Source organism: Amphiura filiformis, chromosome 9, assembly GCF_039555335.1.
Source record: "Amphiura filiformis chromosome 9, Afil_fr2py, whole genome shotgun sequence".
Classification (NCBI taxonomy): domain Eukaryota; kingdom Metazoa; phylum Echinodermata; class Ophiuroidea; order Amphilepidida; family Amphiuridae; genus Amphiura; species Amphiura filiformis.
This window is the reverse complement of record NC_092636.1, coordinates 15,834,250-15,858,044: the sequence shown is the minus strand read 5'-3', so window position 1 is coordinate 15,858,044 and position 23,795 is coordinate 15,834,250. Positions and strand designations below refer to the sequence as shown.

Genomic DNA, 23,795 nt, shown 5'->3' with positions numbered 1-23,795 from the left:
TAGGCCTATGGAAACTTACATTTTCCTGTTTTGCTACGAATACAATTTTTAGCAGGCCGGGGTGCAAGCAATATATACCTTTTTTAGCCGTTTGGACATTTTACCCCCTGGGAGGCTCATAATTATTGCACAGCCCTTCGCTCGCTGTATTTTGTCCAGCATATCGTAACCTCTAATATTAGTGGGTGATGTTTCCAGAGTCGGACTCGGACCCCTTAAAATTCCCATTGGACCCCTTAAATTTGACTTTTGGAAGGCTGAATGAGTCCAACAAAAATCGCTCGGACCCCTTAAATTTTGAAGCCAGCGCTATCCCTGAGCGGAGGTCAGCGGAAGATCGTGATGGTCCCCAGTAAGTATAGTCAGCACAGAATGCTATAGGAGCTAACTTGACACAGTGAACCCGTGGGTTATGCCGGGGTCCATTGAAATTGTGTGGCTAATGGAAAATTATACACATTACGTTCCCACCACAGCACGATGGACACCAATATGATGAAGGACGCGAAGGTGGGATGTTTCTCACTACACCATACTCCCACCACCCTCATCCACCACTAGTCCACTACCAAACCCCACCCTAGCCCTACTAGTATAGGGCCTTTTGACTGTGATGATCCAAAACCATGCTATATCATAAAACCTGGTTATGTCCAGAGAGCTGCTGCCAGCACTGTGCTGCCAGTGACTGCTATTAATTCCCCTTTTTTCTCAGGGACAGCGGTTAGTGGGTTGTGAGCTGTCACTGGGTTTTTTGCAGTTCTCAGTGTATAGCATGGTGTATAGTATATAATGTGTAATAAAAAAAGGCCCTGTGTTAGGGCTACCCCACCCTACCATGCCACTGCCTGATCCCATTACCCCACACCCTACCCCAGCACTCCACCATTCTACCCCACCCTGCCTATGTACCTTATCCCCTACCACCTTAGATCCACTACTAAACCAGTTAGGGTGGTATGAATTATCCTGAAATTATTATGTTTATTTAGGTTTTTTTTAAACTCTGAGTCTGAGTCATTGTCACTGTTCCCTCCATACATGTGGGATAACAAAAATACACACACCTTCAAAGCAGTGTCCGAAATAAGGAAAATATGGAGGTTGTCCCGAGGACAAGTAAAGCATAAATTCTGCTTGTCCTCAAAACATTTTGGTTGTCCCCAAAATGTGTTACATTTTTGAATGCAAAAATCAAATTTGTTCAATGTCTCTTGCTCTGGAAAATGTGTAGCCACAAATTGATAAACCTGTGCAGATCTCAATCTATGCCGGGGTCCATTGAAATTGTGTGGCTAATGGAAAATTATACACATTACGTTCCCACCACAGCACGATGGACACCAATATGATGAAGGACGCGAAGGTGGGATGTTTCTCACTACACCATACTCCCACCACCCTCATCCACCACTAGTCCACTACCCAACCCCACCCTAGCCCTACTAGTATAGGGCCTTTTGACTGTGATGATCCAAAACCATGCTATATCATAAAACCTGGTTATGTCCAGAGAGCTGCTGCCAGCACTGTGCTGCCAGTGACTGCTATTAATTCCCCTTTTTTCTCAGGGACAGCGGTTAGTGGGTTGTGAGCTGTCACTGGGTTTTTTGCAGTTCTCAGTGTATAGCATGGTGTATAGTATATAATGTGTAATAAAAAAAGGCCCTGTGGTAGGGCTACCCCACCCTACCATGCCACTGCCTGATCCCATTACCCCACACCCTACCCCAGCACTCCACCATTCTACCCCACCCTGCCTATGTACCTTATCCCCTACCACCTTAGATCCACTACTAAACCAGTTAGGGTGGTATGAATCATTGTCACTGTTCCCTCCATACATGTGGGATAACAAAAATACACACACCTTCAAAGCAGTGTCCGAAATAAGGAAAATATGGAGGTTGTCCCGAGGACAAGTAAAGCATAAATTCTGCTTGTCCTCAAAACATTTTGGTTGTCCCCAAAATGTGTTACATTTTTGAATGCAAAAAATCAAATTTGTTCAATGTCTCTTGCTCTGGAAAATTTGTAGCCACAAATTGATAAACCTGTGCAGATCTCAATCTCAAGCAATGGCAATTGGGTGCTCAGTGAAATGGTTAATTTTAGAGGTAAAATATAGTGGTTATCCAGGGGGGAATCTAGAAACACGTCCGAACACACAAGCAGCGCTCTTCACTGGCTCCTGCAAAATCACCAAAATATATTGTATCTGCATTGAATAGTTGCTTGAATTTTATATTGCTATATACATCTTCATGTCAAGATTCTGCTAATGTGCTTTGATTGGTGGATTTCATCATCGTTTCGTGGCATTTGGTAAATTTGTTTTTGAATTTTGCTAATATAACTGAACATAAATTGCTCTAGTGTAACTGTATTGGAACAACAAACTCTGTTTCATCGATGTATTGATTATTGATTTTTGACTTAGTGTATTTTTAACCATTCACTTGTGACTTAAATACACTGACCTCCTGTATCATCATCAGAAAAGGTGCGATAAACTCTTTTCAACTGTGTTCACTAGAGCAAAGGCCTAGCAAAACTTAAGATGCCTATGATAATTAGCTGTGAAGATTGTAAGACATCGAAAGGAAAGGTGGTTGAACTTCGACAAAGTGAATTAATGCTCTGTAATGAGTGTGAAAACAAGCGACAAAGTGCATACCGAACGCAAATAATGAATAAAGAACATGACAAAGCTCGTAATACCCCTAGCAAACTATTGAAAGCGGTACCGATGGCTTGTCTAGATATGTTGCTTCCCTTATGTCTTCTGAAAGTCACGAAAACTCAAATCATGAACAAGAAAGCCTGAAAAAAAAACATTTCCCAAGCCGCAACACCGTCTGAAGACGATAGTGTATCTTTATGTAACAGCAGCAAATGCACCAAGTCTCAAGGTGTTTTCACAAAATGCAACAACTGTTCCAAAGATTATCATCTTGCTTGTGTCGGATTAAAAAAGCGACCGAGCATGAAATCAAACTGGGCATGTCCTGATTGCAAAACGAGTAATCTAAATACCCATGCAATCGTGCAGAAACTGCAACAAACTGTTGATTCCCTTCAATCGACGGTATCCAAAATGATCTCAGACCAAAACAAGCTCAGAAACCGACAACAATCACTAGAAACTGAAAATAATCAGCTAAAGAAACATGTGGCTGAAATGAAGACACAAGTAACAGAGCTATTAACGCAAAAGGTTTCTCAAGAGTCCTCAGAAAGTACAACACAAGCAAGAGACCCTCCGAAGTCTTTCATTATTGGTGACTCGATGCTCCGTGAAATTAACAGCAAACACTTTCAAAATGCAGATGTGGAGGTCAAACCTGGAGCAACGACAAATGATATTTTTAGGGAACTTAACTCAACACCCAACCTTGATAGGTACGGGGACATCATTGTACATGTCGGCACCAATGACGTGTCAAATGGTTTAGATACTGATTCCATCACCGCATCAATGGAAGCGATCATAACATCAGCAATGGTGAAGGCTCCAACTGCTCAAGTTCATATCTCAGCAGTTTGTCCACGACGTACTAAAATGGCAGAAACGTCTGAGCTAAATGAAAACCTCAAGGCACTCTCAACCCGGCTAGACTGCGGATTCATTGATCTGACTCCACAGATCACTTACCAAAATGGCACTGTAGACACATCTGTATTGGCAGACAATGTACATCTAAACAAGAATGGATCGCAAAAACTGATAAAGACATTTGCGGAAGCAGTCAAAAGTTTAAAGATAGAGGAAACCAACGCAAATAAGTGGGAACATGTAACAAAAACTAAAAATCACAAACGCAAATTTCACACTAAGTCTAACCCGGTGTCACAAAATCGACAATCTGGAAATGGATCGGCACGCAAAACATGACAATGAATCCAAGCACAAATCTGAACGCGAAAGACACTTAAACCGATCAAGCCGCGATCGCGAACGTCATGAACATTCACAGTATCACAGTCACGAGAGTTATCAAAATTACTCAGGTTGCTGGAAATGTGGACTGTTTAATCACAATGCAACCACTTGTTATTATGACTCTAAGCTCCAGTGTAGATCATGTGGGGAATTTGGTCATAAGGCTAAATATTGTGAAAGTGTTTGGGGCCACGGTTCTTACTGAGATGTCGGCCACGAAGGTTGTGCCGCAGGTGACCGTGACACGCAAAAGTAAACGAATGCATTGATAACCATGTTGTTGAAGAATATAGTGTTGTTGATAATAATGTTTTAGATAATCATGTTGTTGATCATAATAATGTTGTTGATATTCATGCTTCTGATAATAGTGTTGGTGATAATAGTGTTCTTGATATTAATGTTATTGATAAATATGTTGCTGATAGTCATGTTGATGATAATAATGTCGTGGATAATATTGTTGTTGATAATCATGTTGATTATAATCTTGTTGATGATAATAATGTTGATGATAATAATGTTGTTTTACCCAATGACGTACCATTGTGTACTCATGTAAATGAAGATGAAAGTAATAATTATGTTGTTTTATCAAATGTTGTTTCATCAAATAATGATACTTATGTTAATGACAATATGCATGATAGTTGTAATATAAATGACATTACCGCTGCAGATGAGAGTTCTGATTATGTGCAACTTCAAAATGGCAAAGTACCTAATTTTAAGACCAAAGGTATTAAATGTGCCCATCTTAACATAAGAAGCCTTGTTGGTAAAATTGATGAGTTTAAATATATGTGTGGTGATGCGTTTGACATCATTTGTGTGAATGAAACACTTTGTGATCACACAGTGTGTGATAACGAGGTTAATTTTGATGGTTTTAATATACTCAGGAAAGATCGTAATAGGGGTGGCGGTGGTGTGGCAATTTTAGTTAATAGTATGTTCGATTTTAAGAGAAGGGATGATCTATGTGATGATTCTCTTGAATGTATTTGGGTCGAAATTTCACCACCTCATACTAACACACTTCTTGTATGTGCTGCATATAATCCTGATGGAAATGATAATGATTTTTCAAATATATTGTGTACAATGTTGTCAAAAGCTGCAAATGAAGATAAAGAGTTAATTTTACTTGGCGACTTTAACTGTGATTTTTCTCCTCACGTCAACTGTAAGCAAGTTAGAGATTTAAAATTTGTGTGTGATTTGTATCAGTTGCAGCAATTAATAAACCTTCCAACTCGTGTGACATCTCACAGCAAGACGATTATTGATTTGTTTTTTACATCAAAGGATGAGCTTTTTAGTGAAAGTGGTGTGATTCAAACTTCAATCAGTGATCACTATCTAATTTATGCTATAAGAAAAACCAAGCCAATTAAGGGTCAACATAAAACCATTGATTATCGCTGTTTTAAACGCGTTTTAATGATCAAAGTTTCATTAATGATCTCTCTGAACAACCATGGAGTGACATTGAACAAATTGACAATGTTGATGATGCGGTAAGCATGTGGAATTCAATGTTATTTGATGTTGTTAACTTTCATTTACCTAAAAAGACCAAGCGTGTTAAATCAACTCCATCGCCTTGGTTAGGTAGGGAAATTAAGCAGTGTATGCATCATAGGGATAGCCTCCATCGTATTGCAACTCGTTCTAATAGTGTAAGTGATTGGAAAGCCTATAAACTTGTTCGTAATCAAGTTACTAGTATGATAAGATCTGCAAAATGTAATTATTATAAGGGCCTAATAGATGAGAGTTGTAATGATTCTGGTAAGCTATGGCAAACACTTAAAAAGGTCATTCCATCCAAAGTTTCCCCAACTCCATCATCTGTTGGGTTTGGAGATAATGTAGTTACATCTGACATTGATATATCAAATGTGTTCAACAGCCATTTTGCTAGTGTTGCAACTAATTTACTTAATGAAAGTGATGAAAGAATTAATGATGTAAACAATGTTAATAATATTGCTGATGTTAATGTGTTACCTACATGCGAAGATCTTCAAGTTAAACCTGTTCTTAATATGCCATGTATTTCATATGATTTTGTTGACAGAGAAATTCGCTCCATGAGCAATAAAAAGGCTACAGGTCTGGATGATGTCAGTTGTAAGATACTAAAACTGGCTCGCCCAGTCATTGTAAAAAGTTTAGTTTATATTATGAATCTCTCTTTGTCAAAGGGTATTTTTCCTACTTTGTGGAAAGAAGCCAAAGTAATCCCTTTGCATAAAGGAGGTGATCTTGATAACACCAATAATTACAGGCCTATTTCCATCCTGCCTGTAATAAGTAAGATCATTGAAAGGGCTATGCATAACCATGTTTACTCTTTTTTAAATCGAAATGGTATTTTGAATGTTCATCAATCAGGCTTTCGTCCTGGTCATTCTACCGAAACTGCTCTTGTTGATATGGTTGACGATTGGCTTGCGGGCATCAACAATGGTAAAATGACCGGTGTTGCCTTTATCGACCTTAGAAAAGCGTTCGACACGTAAATCATGATATTTTGCTAAGAAAGCTCCACGATATTGGAGCATCTGAAGATACAGTTAAATGGTTTGCTTCATATTTGTCATGTAGAAAGCAAAGAGTTACTTTTAAGGGTATTGTTTCTGATTCACTTGAAATGAAAGTTGGTGTTCCCCAAGGCAGTATATTGGGCCCATTATTATTTCTCATTTTTATCAATGATATGCCAAATGTAGTATCACATGGGAAAATATCCATGTACGCAGATGATACCACGCTGTCTGTAAATGGTACTGATACTGATATTATTTCTAAAAAGCTCACTGAAGATCTTTCTGCAATTAAGGCATGGTTAAATGTTAACAAGTTGTTTCTTAATGCTGAAAAGACAAACGTTATGCTCATTGGTAGTGAGCCTAAGTTACGTAATGATAAATGTTCTGCTTTTTCAGTTACCATTGATGATCGTCAACTTGAAAGAGTTCATAGTGCCAAATGTCTTGGTGTAAAGATAGATTCTAAATTACTCTGGCACAATCATGTTAACTCTGTTATACAGAAGCTTTTTTGTAAAATAGGACTCTTAAGACGTCTTAAAACATATCTTGACGTCGCACTCTTAATGTTTTATACAAAGCTCTTATTCAACCGCAGTTCGACTATTGTAGTGTAGTGTGGTTTGGTCGCTTCAATGAAGATATGCGTAAATTAAGTGTGTTACAGAAGCGATGTGCAAGAATCATATTACGTGCCAATTACCTTACGTCTTCTGATATAATGTTTCCTATATTAGGATGGGAATCACTTCCAAATCGTGCAATGTATTTCAAATCTTTGTTAATGTTTAAATGTCTAAACGATATGGCTCCACAGTACCTAATCAACAGGTTTTCTTATATACCTACGAAAAGCATAATGTTAACACCAGACAAGCTAAGTCAAATGTATTGGCTCTTCCGCCTTGCATGAATGGTTATGATACTGAATATTTTAAATCATCTTTTTCATACAGTGGGGTTGAAGTTTGGAACAAGCTGAGTAATGAATTAAGAAGCTCAACAAATATGCAGACTTTCAAACAAAGATTCAAGTCCTAAAATTTTGTGCATATACTTGTAAATGATGTGTTTTTATTTACTTTGAAAATTGTATGTATTTTTGTATTTTAAAATTTGTCTAAGAGTTGTATATACTATATAAATTGTATGTTGAAAATTGTTGCTTTTATATTATTGTATATATGTGTAGCAGGGCCCCATGTTAGACCAGCTATTTGGCTGAATTGGGCTACCCTGGATAAATATGATTAAATATGATAATATAAGTACATAGCTCAAAATGGTTGTCCAGATTGTCCTCAGTGATTTTTGGACAAGAGGATAAACTTATTTCGAACACTGCTTCAAAGTAGTGCTTTTATTTCCCCATCCACACCAGTGCTGTCTCCCAATTCACCCCAAAGTTGGGTTCAATACTAGGGTGGGACACCAACATTTTATTTCAAATATACCCCCACATGGCAGTATGGCACATATATACCGGAATTTTTTTGAAAGAGTGAAGTGATGAAGCCTCCCTGATGTTACGTGGGAAGCTGTTCCATAATGAAGGTGCCGCAACACAAAACGATTTGTCACCGATGCATTTTTTACCAACACGAGCTTTTAGTAATGTGGTGTCTTTGGAAGATCTTGTCCTACAACCAGATGAAGGTATTTCTCTATGAGAGAGTAAAACACATGAATATTGAGGAGCATTACCTTGTAAACATTTATAGACATGTACATACAAATCTTGAACTTGGATTCTATCACGGATAGGCAGCCAATGGAGGTTATGCATTAGAGGCGAAGGGCTTTCACGTCTACCAACTGAGTGAATCAGCTTGACAGCTTTATGCTGGAGTGATTGCAAGTGGTCAAGATCTCTAGCATTCGCACCATAGAGCAAGGCATTCCCATAGTCTAGCCGTGATAGAATCAGAGCTCGAACTACAGTATGTTTGGTCTCTTTGTCCAGATATCTACTGATACGTCTTACGTTACGCAAATGAAAATTTAGAGAAGATATTAAACTGTTAATGTGCGGAGTCATGGACATATGCTTAATATCAAAAACAATTCCCAGATTTCGGACTGTATCTGAAGGAACAATGATGTTGTTATCAACTTTGAGTGTCACTGGTGGTATTTTGAAAAATTCAGTTTTACCTGGGTTTAGTTTAAGTTTGTTGTTTCCCATCCAATCTTTAAGCTCACAGATGCATTTTTTAAGTTTTGAAAGAGCAGTTTTATATGAACCCGAAACATTTGGGTCAAATGACACATAAATTTGTGTCTCATCTGCGTACATGTGATAGTTTAATTCATGCCTGCGGATGATTGAGCCAACAGGAGTAGTGTAAACAACAAAATCTAATGGGCCCTTAACAGAGCCTTGCGGCACACCATAATCCAAAACATGGGAATCTGAGTAAATACCATCAATGTGAACCTGGCTAGTTCTACATTTAAGATAAGAACTTATCCAATGCAATGCTTTACCACATATACCAAAGCCAAGTTTTATACGACGAAGCAAGATGTCATGGTCGATAGTATCGAATGCTGCGGATACGTCAAGTAATACAACAAAAACAATATTTTATCTATCCACAGCATCCAATATATCACTACGAACTTTAAGCAATGCGGTCTCAGTGCTTTTGTTTTTACAATACGCAGATTGATGAGAATCCATTCAATTTCTTATAATGGTGGATTATTTATATGCATTATGGGTGGACTGGATATTAGGGCTGGTATCGGCAAGCATTTTCATTGTCGAAAATCGAGAAAATTAAAAAGCCGATGTCGACAACTGTTGACGATCAGGCCTAATTAATAACCCCCACAGAGATGCCAATGACTTATTGCCAAAAAATCTGAAAATTGGGGAAGCGCAACGAGCGAAGCGAGAGGAGCTGTCGCGTCATACGGCATGGGGTCCAGGGGCCCGCTTAAGGGCTCCTGATGGGGTCCATGGGCAAAGCCCCGGTAGGGGGCGAGGGGGCGAAGAGAAGCCAGAGGGTTTCTACACATTTTACACTGCAGGAGACATCATTTCTGAGGGTAAAATTACATTCAAAATTTCAAATGGATTAAAAAATAAGGTTATTTTGAGAAAACAAGCCTACATGTAGATAACAGCCTTGAAGACTATCTATTAAAGACTATCTATTAAAGACTATTATACATGTAATATTCTTCAAGGCTTGTTTTCTCAAAATTATACCATAAAACTTGCAAATTAGGTACCTAAGCCCAGGCAATTTTAGCAGAATTAGCACCCCAAAAGGCCATTTTTAACATAAAAACCTGTTTTAGACTTTTTGAAAAAATGCTTCCTTCATCCCAAAAAAGTGGTTTTAATGTTCAGTTTCCTATACTTTTGTACATGAGACATTTTTTGGCCTAATAACGTGGCCTACATGGCTGAAATGGATATATAATGCGCAATATAAAAACGATGATTCATCAAATTTTTGACCCCCCCCCACCTATTTTTTGTTAAATTTTCAAAAAATATTTTTGGCCAAAAAAGCAAGTTATGCCCTAAATTACTTGTTATTCAATGTTGGAAACCATAGAAATACTGCTACTTGAAAAAATTGCCAATTTATGTTTACAAAGTTGGATAAAGTTGTACATTTTAATTACTTTTACTTCTACTGAACAGCTAGCAATGTCTACTAAATTCAATGTGTTCCTGACTGTTCAATAGAAGCAAAAGTAATCAAAATGTACAACTTTATCCAACTTTGTAAAATAAAATTGGCAATTTTTTTTTAAAGTAGCAGTATTTCTTTGTTTTCTAACCTTTAATAACAAGTAATTTTGTGCCTATAATTGTTTTTTTGGCCAAAAATATTTTTTGAATTTTTTTTTTCTTTTTTTTTTTTAAATCGGATTTTTTTTGGAGAAATACAAAAAAAATCGGAATTCCGATTAAATCGGAAGATTGGCATCTCTGCCCCCAAAATCATCCCACAAACCTGGCAAATTTTGCGATCATGATCCGGATGCAAAAATCGGCAACCTACACGACGGCACAACACGCTGCGGGAATACCATGAAATCGATACAAACTGGCAATGAACTAGACTACCCCGTAGTCCACTTGCCCATTCTGTATATACTCTGGATATTGTATTTTTAAAGCTTAAAACTCTGATTTAATTAATGTGTGCACAATTGATAGATTTTCACATCTGATCTTTTCAGTCACCCTACACCCTCTGTTTGTTAGCTCCCCAAGTGGACTACTGACTTTGGATTGCGGGTTTCATGCTTAAGGTAGGAGCATCGGATAATAGGCCCATGCAGGAAAATAGCCACTATATCAAATCAGCATTACAATGTATGTATCCATATCAAATATATTACCAATTTAAGAAAAGTCTTTACTCCACTTATTTTTAATGCTTCATGAAAATTTAAACATTTCTTATGTTTTTCTTTATTTTTTGAAAATTCCCTAATTTTTTCTACAAATAATTATTGCTAGCCTAGAGGGAATGTGATATGGGTTCCATAGTTTGTGGGGTGGTTAATAAGCCTAATATCTAAATTCTATCGCCAGATTTTTTTTTGATAAAGTGTTTATTTTTGAGAAAATAATTTTTTCTATTTTTAAATTAGGGAAATCGAGAAACACCCATAACTTAAAATAGAAACACTTAATTAAAAAAAGCTGGCGAGAAAAGTTTCTAAATTTAATAACCTTTCATATGACAACTTGTTTGTTAAAATTGGCCATATGGTTAGCTCAGACAATAATTATGAAATTGGGTCATTCAGTATTTCTAGATCAAATCAAGAAAATTTGAGCAAGTACTAACATTACCTTCAAATATCCCCTTTAATACTGGCCAATATATAGGGAAAAAGTCACTAATATTATTTGGCAACATTTTTGTAATAAAAGATCCAAAAAGCAGTTCTATAAAGGGGATAGAAAGGAGATAAAATAATATTTAAACATAGTATCCATTTTCAAACTTTTATCAATTTTAGTGAACGAGGCTTAGTGTCAAAACCACTTTATGTACAAAGTCAATGGGGTTTTCTAATTACAAAAAATGGCATAACTCAAAAACGCTTTGTTGGCAAAAATTCAAATTTGGCAGGCAAGTTTTTCTCACCCAACTACACATCCTGTATCATTTTAAACCAAATCTGTGCATGACACCATAGCCGATGTTTCTACCTTAACACGGCTGTCTATGAGCTTCTATGGATGAGATTGTCGGAAATCTGGCCTACTAAAATTGGCCATGATGTAATGCATCTTTAAATGGATCTGGTTTGTGATTGGTCGCCCAGATCTCGTTATGGTTTAAATCCTCCGGGTACCTATCATTACCATTAAATAACTACATGGTACACAAGTATGCCGCCATTGTGTTGTGTAATTGCATGAACCCGTCAGTAAGTGCATTGAGCGCGCATTGTACATTATTTGCTTGCGGTTAAATTTGATTGATAAACAAGTATGATTGACAGTGTGAGTGTTAGGGACTTTGCCCGTTTAAATCCCGTTTAAAATTGAAAGTCCATAGTCTATTTTTAACCTGGAATTTCGCGATTAATAAACTGGCAGATTTTAAAATCAGAATTGTTCAGTGAAGTGCCAATACAATTATGACATTATGTTGCATTCAATAATATAAGCCTACGTACACTTTACTTTTACTGTCACTAATATAATTTATATATAAACTTTTTCATAACAATTTTATACCAGTATATATTTTGATGTAATCAGTATAATTTTGAGTTCAACTGAATGCTTTCATCATGATTAACAAGGGGGTACTACACCCCTGTGGTAAATTTGTGACTATTTTTGCATTTTTCTCAAGAAATAATAACACACTGATAACAAAAGTTATGTATATTATTGGGGCAAGGAATCCAATTACTACACTGAAAGTTCAGTGACTCAAGACAAGTAGTTCAGTATATATGATAGGAATTGAGGTACATCCTAGTGGTACCTTATTTCTTATCATAAATAACAGACCGCTTGTCTCGGGTCACTGAAATTCCAGTGTAGTAATTGGATTCCTTGCCCCTATAATATACATAACTTTTGTTGCCACTGTATTATTAGTTTTTGAGAAAAACGCAAAAATAGACACAGATTTATCGAAGGGTGTAGTACCCCCTTAATAACATGCATTTATTTATCAAAAATAGACTATGGCATAGTCTAGCAATGAACAGGCATGAGATTTTTCCTAAAAAATGACTCCCTGATGAGATCTATGTGAATCCGGTGAAACATTTTTTTTGGGGGGGTAGGGTGTGCCTATTATGAATCATCAGGCAATGTTTACGAAATCAAAGTTGATGAAAATAAATTCTTAGTCAGTGGGAGTGGTCTAGTTCGTAGACACATTTTTGATTGGACAATCGCAAGATTTCGGGTGCCGTTTATCAGGCCGTAGACGACCCCGCGTCATCATGCGTCTTGATAATGCCGTACACGCTTGTAGAGGTGCGCGTACATGTATTGCGCTGTAATGCGTAGACTAGTGCGGAATACGCGACGCGGAATACGCGACGCGCTAGCAGTACGCGCAACAGAATACGTGAAGTTGTAAACAAGTTTCGTTCATTTTATAATGAGGGAGTTTTCATGACGGTAACTTAGTTTTTGCTTTAAAAAATTTGTTTACAGTTATTAAAATAATATTTAACTGACTAAGAATGAGAATAAACGATAGGAATTTTTATTTTGCCTATCCTCTACCGTGTGATAGACGACAGGCAGGTCCAATATTTTTATCGTAGTGGATGCCGGCTGCGCCGGCATCCACTACTCAAAATATTGGACCTGCCTGTCGTCTATCACACGGTAGAGGATAGGCAAAATAAAAATTCCTATCGTTTATTCTCTAAATACGGTACCCGTAAAAATGATGGTGATAAACACAAGTCCTGATTTGCGTTTCCTCTGATTTCATTTTGGCGCTCGCTAGAATTTTTAAATATTATACACATGTCACTTGTATGACCCACCCTAGGACCCCCGGGGGATGTGCGTCATGGTTGGGTCATTTACCAACCAATTAGTGACGCAGGGTACGGTCATTTACTCAATATGTGCATCACAACATACCCCGAGGGGTGCGTCAGTGTCAGTCACTTTACCTAGGTGCGTTAATGGTTAGGTGCATCAGTGTCAGTCAAAATACCTAAATGGTGAGTCAAATTTGCGTCATGAGGACAGTCATAATCCTTAACATGTGCGTCACAATTTTGACGAGGGGCTCAGTCATTGTCGGCAAATGTCCGTCATTGTTTAGACGCACATGTGGGTCATGGTATAGTTAAATCCGACGCACCTTTGTAAAGTGACGCACCGCCCCCGGGGGTCATGGGTGGGTCATACAAGTGACACGTGTATTATGCTATCATATATCACTGTCAAAAAATACCTTGGTAAATTTTTGTTTAGGATGTTAAACCTTTTGAGATTTCTTAGCAAAGGTTTAGTTTACTTTTTGTCGATACATGCAAAGGTCTTGTCGGTGCTTTTGTTGACAATTTACTGGATGTTTACTCATGCATGGTGGGGCTACAAACATGAAAAAAATAAAATAGAGTGCCAAAACTGTCCCTATTCACCCCATTCTACAGTACAGCAAATTTGTCCAACATGTCCAGCAAAGGCAAGGCACCCCGTTTTATGGTACCGGTACATCAAAAATGGATAAAATTTTAAAAACATGAATCTGGGAACAAAATAAAATAACTTTAGCTTGTTTGATGGAATAGATTCAATAGAAGGTATCTAGTTGAAAACATGTTTGACCTTGTTGCAAAAAAATTAATGTGAATTACTATGCAATTTTAACCTTATTATGTGTACTTGGAAGTTGTAGCTCGGGTGGTAGATCATGAATCAATTTGCCCAAACATAATCGATGACGACAATTATCATTTAATTTATGAGATGCAGCGCCGCCTTATTTTTAAATATCAACATTTGGTGTTGTGAAAACAGTTTTGCAAGTGCCCTGTACAATTCAATAAGGGATTTCAAGAGGGTGTACCCTTTGACCAGGGCTGCTTTGACAGACACGTATGTAAAACAGACGTGAGAAATGGGTAAGTGCGATAGATAGAACAACCCAATTCCCAAAATGACCGAGTCAAAAATCCAAAATCATAGAAAATTATTTTCTCACTCCACGAAGACCACACCCATCTTCCTCTTTTAAAAGCTGCATAAAACCATCCATAACACTGCCATTACCTCTCTCCTTCATCATGGACGGCGAAAATTGGTGAAATACACTGCCTGCTGACTCACGCCCAAGTAAAAACTCATGCACTTGGCCGGCTGCGATACGTCCTACTTCCACTGCCATAGTCGCTCCACATGTAGCCTCAGTGCGCAGTGTTACAGTTAGTTCGGACGACAAATCACCAATGCAAGATGAGTTTATAATTCCAGCATTTGACTTCTAGAGTTCGCCCAAAATTTGGTGTGTTTTATGTGCAAGAAATGATATTTTTACCGGTGTTGCAAAATTTCGACTGATTTTCTAGTCGCCATATTGGATTTGGCTGACGAAATGAATTATGGGTATATGAAAATTAAATGGCATTTCCGCGTGAGGGCTCTGTAACACTTTTCTGACAGCGCTGGCAGCCTGTTTGTACTAAAAGTTTCACAAAGTTGCATAAGGCGAGTGAAAGTCGATTCCGAGTTTATCGTCCCCCGCCCGCGTCACTTTTTGGTAACCAAAAACACCCGCGTCAAATTTTCAAAAATGCCAAAATAATTCATTATTTTCAAAGTATCAGTGTTTCACCAGTTTTAGCAATTGGAAACATATATTTTGTTTGTAAAACATATAAATTCATAACTTGAAAGCAAAACGAGGCCCTTTTCTAACTTTTCTAGTCCCTACCCATATAAAAACATGTTTATATGAATGTGGCTTTAAATCAACACGCATTTTAGGTCAATAATGAAATCTGATGAAATAATGAAAAATGAAAAATGAAAAAGTCACCTCACCAACCGGGGAAAAAAAAGGGACGATAAACTCGGAATTAACTTTCATTGGCCTAATAAATTAGATTCAGAAAGTTTACTTCGCCGCACTTTAAAAATATCAATTTTCAATAATTTGCCATTAAATTTGTTATTTGTATTGTATCGCGAATTTCTAAAAATCAAAATTATTTGATATCAGAAGGGCATCCTTGTATAGGCCTATTTATGGGGCTTGAGATTGCACATCACTTACATCAGACATGGCATTCTGACTGAATCTGATATAAATTAATTTTGATTTTTTGAAATTCGCGGTTTTATGCCAAATTATTAAAAATGGATATTTTTGACAAAAGCCATATGCCCCTAGGCTAATGCACGATCTTATAATATGAAATTGGTTAATTTTTTTCAAACCTGATTTTTTGGCATAGGCCTATTTGTAATGTTTACACATAGAATCAGTCAAATTTGTTGTGTTTGTAAGTCAACAGAGCAAAGATCGACAAAAAATTATAATTCATAAAATTATGACTTTATGTCCTAAAGTATACCGGTATGTAGCTGGGATTGGAGGAAAAGCCGACGATTCATTTGAAAATGTTGGCTTCGTATCAAAGATATACATTTTTTCCCTCAAAAGACCTCAGTTAAAAAATCATTGTCTTTGGGGAAAAATGCGTATCTTCAATACGAACATGACGAAAGGTCACTATTTTCAAAGGATCGTCGGCTTTTTCTCCCAGCTACATACACTTTAGATATCATTAGCAGGGCCGGATTTACCTTGGGGGGGGCTGGGCCAGATCAAAATTTGGAGGCCCCCAAACGCACCGCGAGGAAGGCATGTGTATAGGCCTACTCAAGTGGCCAAGTTTTGGTTTGAATATAAGATCGACGGTGTCGGCGGAATTTAGAGGGAGCTCGAGACAAGCTTAGATTATAGTAGGACATTTGCGCGCGAAGCGCGCGAAAAAAAATTCAGTATTAGACTATTTTAGCCCAAATAGAAGCTGAATTTTGCGACATAACAGGCCAGTGTCCGCGCGCGCAAAAATTTGTAATTTTGTCCCCCTAAAACATGGTGTTTTCGGCTAAATTATGGAAGATGCACAGGGCAATTCATTGGGGGCCCAAAAAATTTGGGGGCAATGGTAAATCCGGCCCTGATCATTAGATCCATAATTTTTTTATAGGGTTAGGAATCGGGAGGGGGGGCTTGGGCAGCGGCCCTCAATGATCAGCCCCCATTTTCCTACCTAGGTGAACTTGTGTGGTAAAAAGAGGGAAAATGGGTGTTTGTGCCCTATATTTGGCAAAATTTTCTGACATATCAAGTTGTAAGCGCTCTTTAGCAAAGTCAAGGTTCATTGAATTTACAACCGTATGACAAAACAGGTGCCAACAGTTTCGCCAGCGCATAGGGCGCTGGTAGGGGAAGGTGGGGCATAACGGACCCCCGGGGCAAAACGGAACCACCTGGAAAAATAGGCCTTGGCAATACTGCCGTCTATGCAAATTATATTGAGGATCACAAGTATGGCTACGAGGATTACAACAAAAATTTTATCTGAAACAATCCACTGACATTCGAGCAAGATCGAGTCAAAAAATTACTACCCGTCTGGTGTAAGATATGTATGTTTAATGCGCTGAAATTTTACTTCATTAATATCGGATTCCCAAATAATTGTGTCATTGTAAACACGAAGGTACTAGCCATGAGCTGTATTAAGTGCATGGCCTATATGCTACGATGTATTATGCATGCAACCAATTTCTAAAAAATCGGGTATGGGGCAAAACGGAACCCTAGGTGCGGGGCATAACAGAACAGGGTTCCGTTTTGCCCCGGGCGTTTTGTCCCACAGATGGGTTCCGTTTTGCCCCAATTGGACATAACTTGTCGATTTGTCTTCACTCAAGGAAATGTATAGGCGTTATCTAGGGCCCTACTCGAACATGGTAAACACTTAGCTGAAACATAGACATATAACTAGACCTACAGATAGAATTAATGATTAAAAGTTAACCACTTACTCCACAGAGATGGTAGGCCTACTGAATATTTCTTTCTAATCAAATATTGGTCATACATATTATAGGCCTACTAGGCCCTATGCCTATAAGAAGTTAACCACTCACTCCACAGAGATGGTAGGCCCACTTAATATTGTAACTGAATATAGGCCTACATATAACTAGGACTAGGGCCTACCGATGGAACAACTAATATAAGTTTGCACCCAGGGTGCCGTTTTGCCCCATAGGGGGGGTTCCGTTTTGCCCCGATAGTGGGGCAAAACGGATTTTTTTTTTGTTGAAAATATTTCTTCATTTTTATAAAAAATTGGAAGATTCAAGTTATATTGGCTAATGGTATATTAAAGGTAAATACAAACTTCAACTGAATATATAATTTTTACAGTCATATTGCTTATGGTGACGTCACAGAGCATCCTCAAAGTTAAGTGGTCCGTTATGCCCCACCTTCCCCTACCTAATTCTGAGATGGGGTTTGTGTACACTAAAGATTAGCTAAGATTATAGCCTTCTTCTATTGGTATGAATTTTTACCTAGCTGGGGGGTTTACACCCCCCAGCTAGGTATTGTAATCGTTTGGTTCTTCCGCTGGCAACAAACCACTGTAATCTTCCGTTTTCTTCCGCTGGCAACAAAGTTAGTACGAGGAACCCATACCGTAGTAGCTCTGCACAATAGGTAGGGCATACCGATAAATGATGTGTCTGTTTTGCCCACAATTAACATCTGTTCGTCATCCAAGCCCAGGGAATGTGTGTATGAGAGGATTGATGGCTAATATGATTTTGGAAGGGCTCAGTGGGAATTGAAAGGTTATTGCAAAAAACTTGAATAATAGTGACAGTGATTGGTGTACACTCTAAATTAGAAAGACTTGAAATATTAGTTGAGACATGTAAATTTTTAAGTCTTTACAATCGCAAATTTCCAATTTGCGAGTGTTCTGTTTTTGGTCAGTTCTTCTTTCTTTCTTTCTTTCTTTCTTCTGTCAAACTTTTAACGAGCCATTGTAGCCATATGCTTTAGGCCAATGTAACCATATTTGGTCACAAGGACTATTGGGTAGGGGCACAAATGTTACATGACCAACTCGAGGTCAAAGGTCATCCAAAGGTCATTATGGCCAAAATGTGATTTTCACTAAAAATGCTTCTTCTTCCACAAATTACATAATACAATGACGTCACTTGCATACCTGCATCGCCTTTAGCCAGTGTCTAAAAGTTGTACAAAGAGGTCATTAAGGGGGTAAAATCTTACAATTGCATTATCTCGACATCCATAAGGGATATGGGGCTCAAACTCGTTAACAACAAATATCATGACCAGGGGAACATTTTACAGGGGTCAGGTCAAAGGTCATGCAGAGGTCAAATTTTAGAAATGCATTTTCCGTACATCTGTAAGGGGTACGGGACTCACACTCTGTGACAACAAACTTGATGACCAGGGGAATATATTGGAACACTTTGCAGGGGTCAGGTTAAAGGTTATCTGGGGTCAAATCTTATAATTTCTTTTTCTAGACATCTGTAAGGGGTATGGGGCTCAAACTCAGTGATAACAGATCTCATGACCAATGTAAACATCGTACCGGTGTAAGGTCAAAGGTCATGCAGAGGTCAAATTTTAGAAATGCATTTTTGGACATCTGCAATGGGTACGAGGCTCAATTTTGATGACAACAAACCTCGTGACCTGTTAAACATTAAGGTTAAAGGTCAGATCAAAAGGTCATTAAAGGGTTACATGCCTGGCAATTGTCTGCGCTCTGTGAGCGCAAATTATCTCTAGTTAAGATTTATTTTACGCAGGGTTGGATTTAAATTTTACTTTTGGGATCGGGAAATGAAAATCTATTTTTAAATCTTTCGAAAGACTTAAAAACATTAAACCAATCACAACGCGATGGTGCGTGCACGTGATCAAATCGAAACGTTTTCCTGGACTGCTCAGCCGCCATCTTTCTTTTGCGATTTTGTGTGGTGGCGAGCGAATGAATGAAGTGATATGGGCGAATTTGTTTTGCAGAATGGCATCCCAAATGCTGTAATTGCCAATGTAAGTTACTATATCTTCCATGAAAAAGCTTACATTGTTGTGCACGAAGGGCCAATGTGAACATTATCTTCAATCGCCAAGGTAGTAGTCTGTGCTTCTGCTGTATAAGCTTACCTATACACATATATAATTTATAAATGGGTAAGCTTATATCCATGATGGATCACACTCGGCCACTGCAGTGACACTGGAATTATCATGGCACTGCAGACTATTGCTTGAACTTTATGAAAGAAGTAGTCCTGACTTGGTATTACTTCTGTGAATAGACGTATTACTTGATAAGAATTCACACAGACTTGTAATTAATATCGATATTTAAATCCCCATAAAGATTTATATTATTTTGAAATAAATCCCAGATATGCTTAAAAGTAAATCTTAAAGGACTTGAATATTAAATCCAATGGACTTGCTGTCACATTTTTAATCTTTCAAGGATTTGACATTTTAAGTCTAAGGATAGTCTTATTTTTTAATCCAAAGGTTTTGTCACTGATTACAGTCCGCCTTGGATTTAAAATTTAAATCTTTAAACTTGAAAATAAGTCTTTGAAGTATTAACATTTGCTCTTTGTAAATTTAAACTTTTAATCTGAAAGTTTTATTTTTTAAATCACTGCGGGACTGAAATTGATAAAACTTTGTAAAGACTTATTTTAATCCTAAATTGATTGGTCCTAACTACAGTCTTTGAAAGTTTTGTAAGTAAGTCTTTTGGATTTGAATTCAAATCCCTGTAATTTAGAGTGTATAGTAAGCAATAGTTAAAATAATGGCAGGTGAAAGCAAAGCTACCAGAGTGCCCTATTTTACATCTCTGTACAGAAAATATGTCAGTTTACAACCATTATTATAATAAATTATACCAGATATAGTACACTCTTAGGGGCATATACCAGTTCATCGACCCATTATGCCTTTTAGTGGGTCACTACTGCTCTGAGCGAAGACAACAAATAAAAAAAGGAACATTTCTGACCAAATTTATGGTCCCCAAGAATTGTCTGGTCAATTATCCTTTTTATGATTGAAAGAAAAACACCACATTTTATAAACTCTTGTGATAAGAACGGGGTCAACAGTGAAATTGGTTTTGAAATAGAAACCAGATTTTGAATCATATAAGAGAGTGAGATTATTGGGATCACTACACCAACACTCTCGTTTCAGTACCATACCATCTGCACAAGGACATTACTTTGTGAAATTTTTGTAACCAGTTTTAGTTCTGCTGTATTCTGTTCAAGTATCAGTATAGATGTAATCCCAAATCTGAAATTTGAGTAAGGGGTTCACGATCTTTGAGCATTTGCTATTATAACTGTTTACATATTTAGTTGATGTAAACTTATTTGTATTTTCTGTGTTTTGTCATCTTGAATGAGCAACAAACAAGGTAAGAAAATTATATCGATTTCATTGTATTAATTTTGTAATTCTAATTTTGGGTGGATGACTTAAATTTAGATTAGATCAATACGTGTCGATATTCATAAATATGTCAATTCAACAATTTAAAATAAGTGCTGTAAGTCCAACCATCATAATGTGTGCATCTTTTTACATTTTGTGGTTTAGATATAAAAAATGTTTTAATTAATGCAGCTCCATTTCATATTATGTATTGTACTGTAATTATTTCAACATTGCTCTGTACATTTAGGTTTTACCTAGCTGGGGTTTACAACCCCAAGCTAGATCCTGTTTTTCTATCCGATCCTTTCTTTCTTTCTTTAGGGGTGGTGCAATAATTATGTGTACCCGTGGGGGGTGAATTCTCAAAATGGTCTGCCAAAATCGCTTGCCCGCCCCCCCCCCCCAACCCTTTGGCCGTGCCAAAAACCTTTGCCCCCCTTTCGACGTGACAAAAACCTTTGCCCCCCCCCCTTTTGATGTGCCAAAAAATCTTTGCCCCCCCCTTACACATGCAAGATTTTGGGGAACCCGAATTTAAAACCTTAAATTGTCTTAACATCTAATGCGAGCGCAGCGAACAGGAAATTTTGCATATTTGAACGTGTTCGTAACGTTAGAAACGGTGCCCAAAATATCTGTGCCAAAATTGCTTGCCCCCCCCCCTTTCGACCTGCCAAAATCGCTTGACCCCCTTTCGACCTGCCAAAAATACTCTCCCCCTTTGTCCCTCCCCCCCTATAATTCAGCCCCCGGGGTACACACAATTATTGCACCACCCCTTACCTAGCTGGGGTATTCTAATGCTATCCGATTCTGCTTTCTTCTTCTGGCAACAAAAACTAGGAAATTTCAAAATGCTTCTCCTCCAGGTTACACCCTACAATTACGTATCTTGCACATATTTATCAGCTATATCCAGTGCCCATAAGGTGCAAACAGAATTGGGGTCAAAGGTCATTAAGGGGGAATTTCCGGTATATAACCAAATACCTTCGAAATGCTCCTTCTGCCACATATTACATAGCACAATGACGTCACTTACACATGTGCATCGGCTTTACCCAGTGTCCATAACTTGCACACGGAATTGGGGTCAAAGGTCATTAAAGACCCATTCATGGATCCCAGCGAAAGTGTAAAAATTTAAAATTGTTCATAAATTGCTTAAAAGGGAAGGATAAGTTATTCAAATTCAGGGGTCAGGTCAAAGGTCATACAGAGGTCAAATTTTAGAAATGCTTTTCCTGGACAACTTTAAGGGGTACGGGCTCAAACTTGGTGACAACAAACTTAATGATCAAAGGAACATTTGAAACACTTTGCAGGGGTCAGGTCAAAGGTTAACTGGGGTCAAATCTTATAATTTCATTTTCTGGATATCTGTAAGGGGTACAGGGGCTCAAACTCAGTGACAACAAATCTCATGACCATGGGGAACATTTTGCAATGGTCAGGTCAAAGGTCATGCAGAGGTCAAATTTATTTTTGAAATGCATTTTCTTGACATCTGTAAGGGGTACAGGGGCTCAAACTATGTGACAACAAACTTACTGACCAGGGGAACACTTTGGAACACTGTGCAGGGATCAGGTCAAAGGTTATCTGGGGTCAAATCTTAGAATTATATTTTCTGGACATTTGTAAGGAGTACAAGACTCAAACTCGTGACAACAAACCTCATGGGGAACATTTTTGGAACATCTTTCAGGGGTCAGATACCTCCAAAATACTAACATGCCCCAGCTAGGTTTGTGGTCTATGACCACCATTTGCCTCTAGTTTTTTTTACTTCTCGTGGTGGAAATGTTTTTGATGTCTGCTAATTCGATTTGCAAGGAAAAGAAAGTATGTTTTGCCGTTATAACGAACGAAAACGATTGAGTATTGCCAAAGTTATGTTTGAATTAATTATGACTTAAAAGTTATCATAGGTTAGGCCTACACATATAAACATAAACTTGTTCAGCAATCAGCATATCAAAAAATGAGCATAGCATGATGTTTGGTTGCCTGTGAGTGCATAATTAATATGTTGATAACAGATCTAATAATGTTGTGGAATCAAAATCTTCATTATAAATTATGGACCACATTGAAGTCAAAGTAATTATCTATCCTATCCTGTATCGTTTTATGGATAAAATTGACTCAAAATGTTATTGATGATATTATTGCTATCTTTAACATCAGTTTTGTCTTTTCAACGGGAAAAATCCGATTGAAAATAAAGTTTTTAGGGGCTAGCTATAATATTGAACAATATATCCCATATTTTGACATGCACTTATAGAAAATAAATAAATTATTGTCTTACTTTATAAATGATAAATACTGTAAAATGACACATAACTAAAGTGAGGCCAATTTCTATCTTTTTATTTGATTCATAAAATTACATTCAACAAAATGATTGAAGACTGAGAAAACACACAATGCAGACTACAGAATGGAGTAGGTAAGATGCCATGTCCATAGCTTTGCAGGAGTTTCGGAATAACAATCAACACATTCAAAAATACAGTTTAAAAGTGAAGATTGTAGTGAATGATCAGTCCTTTATCATGTGCTTGCCACTATCTACTTTATAGTAAACTATACATTGCGAAATAATATAAAATTATTTTAAAATAAAATGTGCATGTAAGTTGAGTTAACATAGCGAATTAACTAACAACTGCAGTGTATTTCTTGATTTTTATAATAAGCATGGGTAAAAAGCAGTAAAGACAAAAATACAGAACAATTTGGAGTAATGAATTAAAGAGTTGACAG

At 37.5% G+C, this 23,795-nt stretch overlaps 1 protein-coding gene across 1 annotated transcript in view; it reads right to left on the bottom strand.

The window, feature by feature from the left end:
* Nucleotides 1–15,766, bottom strand: part of LOC140159991 (E3 ubiquitin-protein ligase MYCBP2-like) — a 142,657-nt gene extending 126,891 nt beyond the window's left edge. Inside the window, 2 exon segments of the mRNA XM_072183257.1 lie at nt 14,750–14,794; nt 15,753–15,766. Of these exon segments, the coding sequence (XP_072039358.1) occupies nt 14,750–14,794; nt 15,753–15,766 (59 nt within the window).
* Between the last annotated feature and the right edge of the window lie 8,029 nt (nt 15,767–23,795).